Here is a 12805-nt window from a genome sequence, read left to right as displayed (position 1 = left end):
TTTTCAACCAAACATTACAGAAAGCGCTTAAATCACATATAAGACTTGTACCGAGCGTCGAAACCAAAATACGAGCCCGATACCATAGTCTTCTGATCAAATTTCCTTTCCATTTTCCTTAATTAATTTCAGAAAGCAATTTCACACAAAAATTCATTTCTCGGGCTTGGGACCTCGGAATTCGATTCCGGGCATACGCCCAAGTCCCATATTTTTCTACGGACCCTCCGGGACCGTCAAATCACGGGTCCGGATCCGTTTACCTAAAATGTTGACCAAAGTCAACTTTAATCATATTAATATCAAAATTCATCAATTTTTACACAGAATTCATATTTAAGCTTTTCGGCTACGTGCCCGGACTGCGCACGCAAATCGAGGCAGATAAAAGTGAGGTTTTCAAAGCCTCGGAAGCACGGAATGAAAGAGAAAATAGGTGATGACCCTTTGGGTCATCACATTCTCCACCTCTAAAACAATCGTTCGTCCTCGAACGGGCAAAAGAAAGAAGTACCTGAGTCGGGAAATAGATGAGGATAACGGCTCCGCATATCAGACTCGGACTCCCAGGTGGATGCCTCAGGAGGCTGACCTCTCCCATGAACTCACACTGAAGGAAAACTCTTCGACCTCAACTGTCGAACCTGCCGGTCTACAATAGCTACCGGCTCCTCCTCATAAGACAGATCCTTGTCCAACTGGACAGTGCTGAAGCTAACACGTGAGCTGGATCGCCGTGATACCTCCGAAGCATGGACACATGAAATAGTGGATGCACGGCTGACAAGCTAGGCGGCAAGGCAAGTCTATAAGCCACCTCTCCCACTCGATCAAGGATCTCAAAGGGGCCAATGAACCTAGGGCTAAGCTTTCCCTTCTTCCCAAATCTCATCACGCCTTTCATAGGCGACACTAGGAGCAAGACCCGCTCACCCACCATGAAAGTTACATCCCGAACCTTACGATCTGCATAACTCTTTTGTCGTGACTGAGCCGAACGAAGTCTGTCCTGAATGATCTTGACCTTATCCAAGACCTCCTGGACTAAATCTGTACCCAATAACCAAGCCTCTCCCGGCTCAAACCATCCAACAGGAGATCGACATCGCCTACCATACAATGCCTCATATGGAGCCATCTGAATGCTGGACTGGTAGCTGTTGTTGTAGGCGAACTCTGCTAATGGGAAAAACTGGTCCCACGAGCCTCCAAAATTAATGACACAGGCTCGGAGCATATCCTCTAGAATCTGAATAATCCGCTCGGACTGTCCGTCCGTCTGAGGATGAAATGCTGTGCTCAACTCAACCTGGGTGCCCAACTCTCGCTGAACCGCTTCTCAGAAGCGCGAGGTAAACTGCGTACCCCGGTCCGAAATGATAGATACCGGCACTCCATGAAGGCGAACAATCTCTCTGATGTAGATCTCAGCTAATCTCTCGAATGAATAGGTGGCTGCAACAGGAACAAAATGCACTGACTTGGTCAGCCTATCAACAATGACCCAAACTGCATCAAACTTCTTCCAAGTCATCGGAAGTCCAGTAACGAAATCCATGGTAATCCTCTCTCACTTCCACTCGGGAAGCTCAATCCTCTGAAACAAACCACCAGGCCTCTGATGCTCATACTTAACCTGCTGACAGTTCAAACCTCGAGCCACATATGCAACTATATCCTTCTTCATTCTACGCCACCAATAGTGCTGCCTCAGATCCTGATACCTCTTCGCGGCGCCCGGGTGAATAGAATACTGAGGACTATGGGCCTCCGCTAAGATCAACTCTCGAATTCCATCAACATTGGGCACACAAAATTGCCCCTGTAATCTCAAAACACCATCGCTATCTAAGGTCACCTTCTTGGCACCTCCACGTTGCACCGCGTCTCTCAAGACACACAAATGGGGATCATCAAACTGTCGATCACGAATACGCTCCAATAAAGAAGAACAAGCAACCGTGCAAGCTAACACCCTGCTAGGCTCAGAAATGTCCAACCTCACAAATCGATTGGCCAAGGCCTGAATATCCAAAGCAAGCGGTCTCTGTCTGACCGGAATATACGCAAGACTACCCATGCTGGCGAACTTCCTACTCAATGCATCGGCCACCACATTGGCCTTTCCCGGGTGATACAAAATAGTAACATCATAATCTTTCAATAACTCCAACCACCTCCTCTGCCTCAAATTCAACTCCTTCTGCTTGAACAGATACTGAAGACTCTTATGATCGGTGTACGCCTCACACGGCACACCATATAGGTAATGCCTCCAAATCTTCAACGCATGAACAATGGCTGCCAACTCTAGATCATGAACCGGATAATTCTCCTCGTGGATCTTCAACTGCCTCGAAGCATAGGCAATGACTTTTCCATCCTGCATCAATACTGCACCAAGCCCAATATGGGAAGCATCACAATAGACTGTATAAGGCCCTGAACCTGTGGGCAAAACCACTACCGGTGCCGTAGTCAGAGCTGTCTTGAACTTCTGAAAGCTCGCCTCACACTCATCCGACCATCTGAACTGGGCACCCTTCTGGGTCAACCTGGTCATCGGGGCTGCGATAGATGAAAACCCCTCCACGAACCGACGATAGTAGCCTGCTCACCCCAAGAAACTCCGAATCTATGTAGCTGATGCTGGTCGAGGCCAGTTCTTGACTGCCTCTATCTTCTTCGGGTCCACCTGAATACCCTCTGCTGATACAACGTGACCCGGAAATGCAACCGAACTCAACCAGAACTCACACTTCGAAAACTTAGCGTATAGCTGACTATCCTTCAGAGTCTGAAGAACCACTCTGAGATGCTGCTGTGCTCCTCCTGGCTTCGAGAGTATACCAGAATATCATCAATAAAGACTATCACGAACAAGTCCAAATAAGGCCTGAACACTCGGTTCATCAATTCCATAAATATTGCTGGGTCATTGGTCAACCCAAACGACATGACCAGGAACTCATAATGCCCGTACCGAGTGCGGAATGCTGCCTTAGGGACATCAGACACCCTAATCCTCAACTGGTGGTAGCCAGATCTCAAGTCTATCTTTGAAAACACCTTCGCACCCTGAAGCTGGTCGAACAAATCGTCAACCCTCGGCAGTGGATACTTGTTCTTTATCGTCACTTTGTTCAGTTGCCGGTAATCAATGCACATCCTCATCGAACCATCCTTTTTCTTCACAAATAGCACCGGCGCACCCCAAGGAGAAACACTAGGTTTGATAAAACCCTTCTCAAGCAAATCCTGCAGCTGGTCTTTTAACTCATTCAACTCTGGCGGGGCCATGCGATACGGCGGGATAGAAATGGGCTGAGTGCCCGGAGCCAGATCAATACAAAAATCAATATCCCTGTCGGGCGGCATACCCGGCAGGTCTGAAGGGAAAACCTCGGGGAACTCCCGAACAATAGGAACAGAATCAATAGAAGGGACCTCTGCGCTGGAATCGCGAACATACGCCAGATAAGCTAAACACCCCTTCTCGACCATGCGTCGAGCCTTTACATATGAAATAACTCTGCGGGTGGTATGCCCTGGGGTCCCTCTCCACTCCAAACGGGGCAAATCTGGCAAAGCCAAGGTCACGGTCTTTGCGTGATAATCTAAGATAGCATGATACAGGGACAACCAATCCATCCCTAATATAACTTCAAAATCCACCATGTCTAAGAGCGATAAATCAATACGGGTCTCAAGACCCTCAAACACTACCACACAGGAACGATGAACTCGGTCGACCACTATAGAATCACCCACCGGTGTAGATACATAAACAGGAATACCCAAAGCATCACTAGGCATAACCAGGTAGTGTGCAAAATAGGACGACACATACGAATACGTAGACCCAGGGTCAAATAGCACTGAGGCATCTCTATCACAAATCAGAATAGTACCTGTAATGTCTGCACCTGAAGACTCAGCCTCTGGCCTGGCTGCTGGCTGGCCTCTACCTCTGGCGGCCTGAACTCCACCTCTATGACTTCTACCTCCACCTCTAACACCTCTGCCACCACCCCTAGCTGGCTGGGCGGGCTGTGGAACCTCTGGTGCCTGAACCATAGCACGAGAACTCTGATGCGGAGAGCTGCCATAAACTAGAGGGCAATATCTGACAATGTGCCTCATGTCACCACAAGCATGGCAAGACCTCGTCTGCTGCGGGTGAGCACCCCTCAACCTCGGGCAAACCCTCCTGTTGTGACCATACTCACCACACTCATAACATCTACACTAACGCTGCAGCTGAGGAAACTGAGGCTGACCCTGTCGACCTGAATGACCACCTGAAGTACTATGAGTGACCTGGAGAGCTGACTGAAAGGGCCTAGGAGGATGGCCTCTACCATAAGAACCTCTACCTCCAGACGAGGCACCACTGAATCTGCCTGCATGACGGGGCCTCTTACCCAACCCATGACCACCTCCCTATGGCAGAACCCTCTCAACTCTACGGCCCATATTGGCCGCCTCCTGAAAAGTGATCTCACTCCCGGCCTGAGCCACTGTACCCGGCTGACCTGCCACCATTGGCTGAACTCCTGGAAGCAAACCCACTCGAATGACGCTCTCCACAAAGCCTACCAATATGACCAAAGCATCCTGAAGAACTGGGGTGGCTATGAACCCCTCTGGGACCTGAGCTGGGCCCAGCGGAGCTGCTGGGGCTGGAACCTCCTCATCATAATCAACATGAGGCTCCACCTCTGGGACTGCTGCTCGGGGCTGAGCTCTGCCCCTGCCTCGGCCTCTGGCACGGCCTCGGCCTCGCCCTCTGCCCCTCGCAGGGGCTGCTGTTGGGGGCTCGGACTGCTGCGCAGTCAAAGATGAAGCACATGTTCTCGCCATCTGCGAAAGAACAGAGTAGAAAGACAAGCAGTATTTGAGAAACAGAATCGCACGATAAGAAAGAACAAAAGTGAAATTTTCCTAACTCCGGGCCATGCGGACGTCAGCAAGGCTACCTCGGGATCTCTGGACTGAAGTCAGCTCCCAAATGCTCCTACTGCTGTGCAAAAGCTACTGCTCCGGTACTGTGATCTGTGCAAAAAGATGCACAGAGTGTAGCATCAGCACAACCGACCCATGTGCTGGTAAGTGCCTAGCCTAACCCCGACGAAGTAGTGACGAGGCTAGACCAGACTACCAGATAAACTTGTGCAGTTATATATATACAAGTACAACAAAATAATAGCGGAAAATAAACAATTAAAGCTGGGAGGGGGAAACATGCTTAAGGGGTAGTAGATAAATCAGAATATCAGGGATAACAAAAGAAACTACATCTGATTTCTTCTAACACAAAATAAGGGAAAACAAACCACTTTCACTTGTTTCAATTTCCTCTCGTTGCAAGCGTGCAACACGATCCCATTTCCTCATATCACGTGGTAGGCGTACCACTTGATCCCATTTCATAATATCACGTGGTAGGCTTACCACTCGATCCCATTTCATAATATCACGTGGTAGCGTACCACTCGATCCCATTTTATAATATCACGTGGTAGGCATACCACTCGATCCCATTTCATAATATCACGTGGTAGCGTACCACTCGATCCTATTTCATAATATCACGTGGTAGGCGTACCACTCGATCCCATTTCTTTCAACACAACACACAATATAATCCTGGTAAGGGAGAAAGATATTATAATAAACTATCCCGACAAGGGAACAAGATAATATAATAAACTATTCCGGCAAGGGAGATCCAGCTATAACCAAACTTATTCAATTTCTACTTAACACAATTAAATCACTACTCTGTCTCAACAGTTACTGGCTCAGTGTTAAAGATTTTTAACCAAGCCCTCATAAACAACAATTAAGAATTTGATAATTTAGCAATTTAGGACTCACGGTCATGCTTGACACCAATGTATAGATACTCGTCACCATGCCTATACACCATACTCGACAAGTAGCAATTAGCAAATAAGACTCTACTCCTATTCCCTCAAGCCAAAGTTAGACCAAACACTTACCTCAAATGCTCCAAACTCGACTCAAGCCCCTAGTATAGATTTACCCCTCGAATTCACCATCAAACCGCTCGAATCTAGTCACAAATTACTTGAATGTATCAACAAATGCTAATTGAATCAATATGGATGCATGAAAATGAATTTCCCAAAGTTTTACCCAAAATTTCCCAAAACGCCCCCGGGCCCACGTGGTCAAAACCCGAGGTTCGAACCAAAACCCGATTACCCATTCCCCCACGAGTTCATATCTATGATTTGTTTTGAAATCGGACCTCAAATTGAGGTCCAACTCCCCAATTTGAAGAAAACCTAGGTTCTACCCAAAATCCCCATTTTCACCCATGAAAATCCTTGATCTTAAGATGAAAAATCAAAATACAAATGATTGAAGGGATTAAGTAAAAATTGACTTACAAATGATTTGGGGAGGAAAGTTTTCTTGGAAAATCACCTATGGAGTGTTTGAGTTTGAAAGAATGAAGAAATGGGTTGAAAATTCGTCTAAGTATGAAAAATGCAGGCCTCAGATATGGGAATTGCGAAACTGGGTTCGCAATTGCGAACCCAGCAGGCTTGGGAATTGCGAAGGAATTGTTCGCATTTGCGAACTCCCCCATTTTCCCCAGTTCTCGCATTTGCGACCTCAGGCGTCGCTTTTGCGGACAGGAACACTTCGCATTTGCGAAGGAAAATATCGCAATTGCGAGACTGTCAGACCTGGGCCATTCTTCGCTTTTGCGATGGGCCTTTCGCATTTGCGAGTACCGCTTTTGCGAACCAGGCATCGCAAATGCAAAGCCTGCAGGTCTGAAGTGCATCAGCTGGTTTTCCAAAGGTTCAAATGCAATCGCGGCCTATCCAAAACTCTCCCGAGCCCTCGGGGCTCCTAACCAAACATACACACAACCTCAAAAACATCTTACGGACTTACTCGAGCGATCAAATCGCCAAAATAACATCATATACATAGAATCAAGCCTCAAATCACATGATTTCTTCCAACTTTTCATAAAACAGAAATTTTCCATTTCAAGTCCGAAACACGTCAAATGACGTCCGTTTTCAACCAAACTTTACAGAAAGCGCTTAAATCACATATAAGACTTGTACCGGGCATCGGAACCAAAATACGAGCCCGATACCATAGTCTTCTGATCAAATTTCCTTTCCATTTTCCTTAATTAATTTCAGAAAGCAATTTCACACAAAAATTCATTTCTCGGGCTTGGGACCTCGGAATTCAATTTCGGGCATACGCCCAAGTCCCATATTTTTCTACGGACCCTCCGGGACCGTCAAATCACAGGTCCGGGTCCGTTTACCCAAAATATTGACCAAAGTCAACTTTAATCATATTAATATTAAAATTCATCAATTTTTACACAGAATTCATATTTAAGCTTTCCGGCTACGCGCCCGGACTGTGCACGCAAATCGAGGCAAGTAAAAGTGAGGTTTTCAAAGCCTCGGAAGCACGAAATGAAAGAGAAAACAGGTGATGACCCTTTGGGTCGTCACACGTATTCCATTTATCAAACCCTAATAAGATTTTATTAGCAACATCCGTTTCATTTCCATTAACAGATTCATTCATAATTTCTAAAATATTACAGGTTTATAGGTATAATGAAAAATATGTTTGTCAATTACCAATATTTCTAGTTTTGACTCCTAACATCAACCACCACTCACAACTGTCTACGAAGCCTCTAACGACGACCGAAGAGTAATATGAAAATGCCAGCAAAAAGGCTCCGGTTATACCTCAAAACATGATAAGAAAATAAACAAAAGATACATGACCCCGGGATGAAGTGGGGCTCACCAAGTCTGCTGGCAGGGTCGGCCCTTCCATAAAGCAAGTAAAGCAACCGCTTTAGGCCCCATATTTGTGGGGGCCCTATTTTTTGTTACACCTAATAGATTATGTATAAGTTTAAAAAAGAGTTCTGTAAAGTTTATTTCTTTCTTTAACAAATATAGAGAAGAAGAATTTGCAACTACTATGATTTCTACTAAGGAAATTGCACTTGAAATGAATATCGAACCCGAATTTCGTAAGAAATGTGTGATATATAGGAAGTAACAATTTCATATGAATGTTGATAATGAAATCTCAAAATATTTCGAATAGTCCGTTAGAGTTGATTACTTTTATACATAATAGACAAGGCTATTTTTTCACTTCAAAATAGATTTGAACAATTCGAAGCATATGAAAATATTTTGATTTTCAATTTGGCAGTAAAAACTAAGATCAGTAGATATTAGAAATTTGAAAAAATATTGTCTTAATCTTGAATGTTCCTTAAAGCATAATAATCAATTCGATATTGATGGTTTAAATTTATTTTCTGAATTAAAAGTATTAAGAAAAATAGTACAATTAGAACATAACAATTTAATTGATACACGTAATCAAATAAAAAGATTCAACTCTTTTCCAAATACCTAAATTGCTTATGGAATAATGTTCATAACTCATATTACCGTTGCTTCAGCAAAAAGAAGTTTTCAAAATTAAAATTGAGAAAATCTTACCTAAGAACAACAATGTCATAAGAAAGGCTAAATGGATTAGCTATATTGTCAATTGAGAAATACTTATTAGGAGTTATTGATTATAACAAAATTATTAATAATTTTGTATCTAAGAAAAGCTAAAAAAATAGATTTCAAATAAATAATAAAAAAAATTAAAAAATTAAGGCCCCTCGTAAAGTTTCGCTTTAGACCACAAAATTTGTCAGATCACCCCTGTCTGCTAGGAAGAGGATGCACGACTATTGCTGATCAACACCACCTGTTATGGAACCACCTGCATCCTTTTGATGATGCAGCGCCCAGGCAAAATGTTCCCAATTCATGCATCTTCTTATATCAGATTAACTGATACATGACACGAGACATACATTCACGAGCTTAAGTTGTCACACTTACCCACAAAACAAGTAACCCTTTTGTTAAGACAAATTACATCATCCTCTCCCTTTTTGAAAAATGTACAATTGCAAGTAATTTTTAAAACTAAAATCAGGTGTTTCAGGTGAATGTTTAATAAGTCGTAAATGATAAGTAACCCCCGTAATCGAAGTTTCCCTGCAACATCTAACAGCGACTTCAGATTCTTACAAAGGAGCAAGGACTAGTGGTAGAGAAAACGAACACCACATATCTTAAATTTTATTTGACTCATCAAAGAATTTTTTTTTAGAAGAATTATATTCCTAGATTTGGCACAGCCGTGTCTTCCCCTTGAAAATGAAAGTGACCATATGCTCTAATTGCACATGCAATCTTATGGATACAAATTGTTGCGTCCTCTAAAAAAAAGTTAGTGAAAAAGGAAAATGTTAGATACTCGTCAAGTTGTCATTGATATTTGATACCAACGAAATTTGTCAAAAATTTAAAATGATATATTTATAAGATATTTTTTCCTGTTTCTAGACCTTTTTATTATACGTTGTTTCTTTTTACTTATAGTATTAGTAATATTTTCTTATTTCTAGATATTTGTTAGTATACGTGTGCGGTGTGTCCTTGTTTTCTTTCTTTTCTGATTATTGTATGGTTGGTTGTTTCCTTGTCACTGTTCTTTGAGCCGAGGGTCTAACGGAAACAGCCTCTCTATCTTTACAAGGTAGGGATAAGATCTAGGTACACACTACCCTCCCCAGACCCTATTTGTGAGATTACACTGGGTGTGCTATTGTTGTTGTTGTTATTATTGTTTATATTTATAATATTTGCTAATTGATTGCCTTTTTCTTAGCTGAAGGCACGTAACATAGCTCATATTAGGCAGGAGCATATCTAGTACTGTATTAATAACGGTTTCAATTGAACCCACAAATTTTGACACAAAGCAAAATTTTATATGTAAAAATTCATTAAAATTGTAAAAATAATAAATATGAACCCATAACTTTAAAAGTACGATAGATTCAATGTTAAAAACCTTAAAAAAAAAATAAATCCATAGAGTATAAATTTTGAATCCGCCTCTGATATTAGGTTCAGCTACCCCTAGACCTTGAGCAGCGTCATCACCCTCTTTAGACCTCCCCAAAAATTTTGATTAAGCTCGGTAAAAATATATTCTAGTCTGTTGGGTAAGAGTGCCCATTCAGCCAATAAATCTGTTAGCATTACCCTTTTTTTTTAATCAATAAGAACTAAGTGACACACGACATGATCACATAACTTAAGAAAAAAGAGATAACTATTATAAATAGAATTCTATTTAAGGTGAATGTCTATATTTTAGAAAAATTTTAGGGATTTTACTTAGTGGCTAAGTCACTTTTTCCCTATAAATAGAGGGGTCATATTCCATTGTAATTAAGACTCCAAATCAATAAGAATTCTCTCCATCTCCCTACTTTTCTCTGCAATACTCTTCTTCTTCTTCTTTTATTATTTCATAACACACGATATCAGCACAAGACTCTAACTAATTGAGTAGAAGCTTTGGGATACGTGCATAGTGTTCAACTTGTACATAACACTGAGCATAATGATTGTCAATTTTTTCATGAATTTCCTTCAGGATTAAATTTTGGATTTAAGGTACGTATTTTACTTTATTTTTCTCTTTCAAATTTTTAAAATTCTATAATTTGATTGTAAATACAAGCAAAGACAATAAACTTTGATTATAACTCTAATAGAGTTTGCAAGAAATTATAACCACCCAAAGTGGTAAAATTTCTATGTTTTGCCATGATGAAATTCATGTATGATTGTGGGCAAAGAAGTGGAAACCCGTCCCATTGAATTTATTTCATTCTCATTCCCTTAAGAGAATGTGGTAGCAATATATAATAAGTCTGAAAGAAGACAAAACTATTACCGTGAAGGTATCAATGGATGTGGACGTGGCAATAGATGAAATTATAATCGTCATTATTGTGGTATTGAGAATAATAAGGATTCTCAAATTAACCCTTCACTCTGTGAAAGTAATGTTTGTCATCGATTTGACACGAGATTTTGTAAAGCACATATAGATGATTATGGTCCATTCATGATGCGAATGTGACAACATGTGATTTATGAATACTTATTTAATTTTTTAAGAATATGAACGTGCTAGTGGTAGTAAATATACCGCATTCACCTCTAAGAGGAGGTTTGAGATGAAATAAGAAAATAATTTCATTATTATGGCATGAATGGTCATTGGTCACGTACCTATTGTAGAGCCAAAATATTTTGGCAATGTGATTATTAAAAGACAACGGTAATGCAAGAAACAGATCTTGCTTATAATTTTGACCATGACAATAATGGTATAACTTTCTCCTTAAAAGAGATATTTACCATATGGATGTTCATGAATATGTGGTACTATAAATTAATGGAGAACTCTGCAAGAGCCAATTATACCATTTTGGAGAAACACAATTGATTACCAATAAGGTATTATGTTGTAGTAAGTCTCAAAGAAACTTATTCAGTTTCCAAAGTATACACGAAAGTAGTTGATTATATTGAGACTATAAATAAAGGAAAGATTTAATATTTTCTATTACTAGAACTTGTAGCGGGGTAATATGTATGTGAAAAGCTACCCAATTTTATTCTCCAATGTGTACTACATAAATAAAAGAATACCACAATAAAGTAAAAGTTTATTGATATAAAAACTCATATAATAATAAACTTGAAGTTTATTGATAATTGCACACGTCATGGTGTAAACCTGAAGTTTATTAATATTGATAATTTATCCAGTTGGCATAATTGATTTAGCCATGTTACTTTAAGTATGATGTGCAAAAATGAAAGAGAATTCACATGGGTAAATAATAAAAGAACTAGAAAGTTCTTTACGAATTCTCTTACATTGTTTGTTCTTATTAGTTAGTAGACTAACTAAAATTAGTATTGAATCCCATGAATGCTGGAAATATCAAAAGTGAATATGGGCTCATTCACCAGCCATGTATACCACATAAGATGCATCTATGAGATGGTTACATGTGCGATTATTATTAACCCGCAACCTTGCCGGTGTTTGCGAGGTAACTTGCTCAGTAATTTAATTTCGAGCATAATTTTCATATTTTCTATTCAAGACAGTTTATCTTGATAATTGGTTTCATCACAGTTGGTTTAGCAAAATGATTTATTGAGCGCCTCCACTTAATAGCTAAACTATTTCTTATGAGAACAAAGTTATATATATATATATATATATATATATATATATATATATATATATATATATCACGACCCATTTTCCATACTAGGCCATGATGGCGCCCGACACCATTTGTCAGGCCAGCCAACGCGGAAGTATAATTAAATTCTCATTTTACCCTTACCAAAAACCATTATAATAGATTTTTCCCCAAATTAAAGTCATAAACCAGTAAAGATCAATAAAATGTAACGACGGTTACACAACCCAAAAATAACGTCTACTACTGTGTGTGCCAGAACCTGGTGTCACAAGCTACGGGCAACTAGTAGAATATACACAAAATGAATAATGACCCATCCTACTGTCTGAATCAGGATAGACAGAAACAACAACAAAAAAATACAAGGAAGACTTCGTCGGCTGCGGATCGGCAAGAAGGGAGTGCAGCTCACCGTAGAAGTCCCAGATGCACTCACTTATATGCACCAGAGTGATGTCTGGATCCACCTGCCTCAAATCCTGTACATTTAAGTACAGAAGTGTAGCATGAGTACATAAACAATATATACCCAGTAAGTATCCCGTCTAATCTCGAAGAAGTAGAGACGAGAGGTCGACTCGATACTTACTAAGGTCAATTAATATATAT

At 40.7% G+C, this 12805-nt stretch overlaps 1 protein-coding gene and 1 pseudogene across 1 annotated transcript in view; both read right to left on the bottom strand.

Moving 5' to 3' along the window:
* LOC109228263 lies at positions 2750-3168 on the bottom strand (annotated as a pseudogene).
* LOC109227822 (RNA-directed DNA polymerase homolog) overlaps positions 6649-12805 on the bottom strand; it is a 10796-nt gene continuing 4639 nt past the window's right edge. Inside the window, exons 3-4 of the mRNA XM_019393017.1 lie at positions 12609-12675; positions 6649-6812 (exon numbers count right to left, since the gene is read on the bottom strand). Coding sequence (XP_019248562.1) covers positions 6649-6812; positions 12609-12675 — 231 coding nt within the window. The remainder of the gene's footprint in view (positions 6813-12608; positions 12676-12805) is intronic.

This window comes from Nicotiana attenuata, chromosome 6 (genome assembly GCF_001879085.1).
Source record: "Nicotiana attenuata strain UT chromosome 6, NIATTr2, whole genome shotgun sequence".
NCBI lineage: Eukaryota > Viridiplantae > Streptophyta > Magnoliopsida > Solanales > Solanaceae > Nicotiana > Nicotiana attenuata.
The sequence above is the reverse complement of the archived record's forward strand: the minus strand, read 5'-3'. Positions and strand labels throughout refer to the sequence as shown.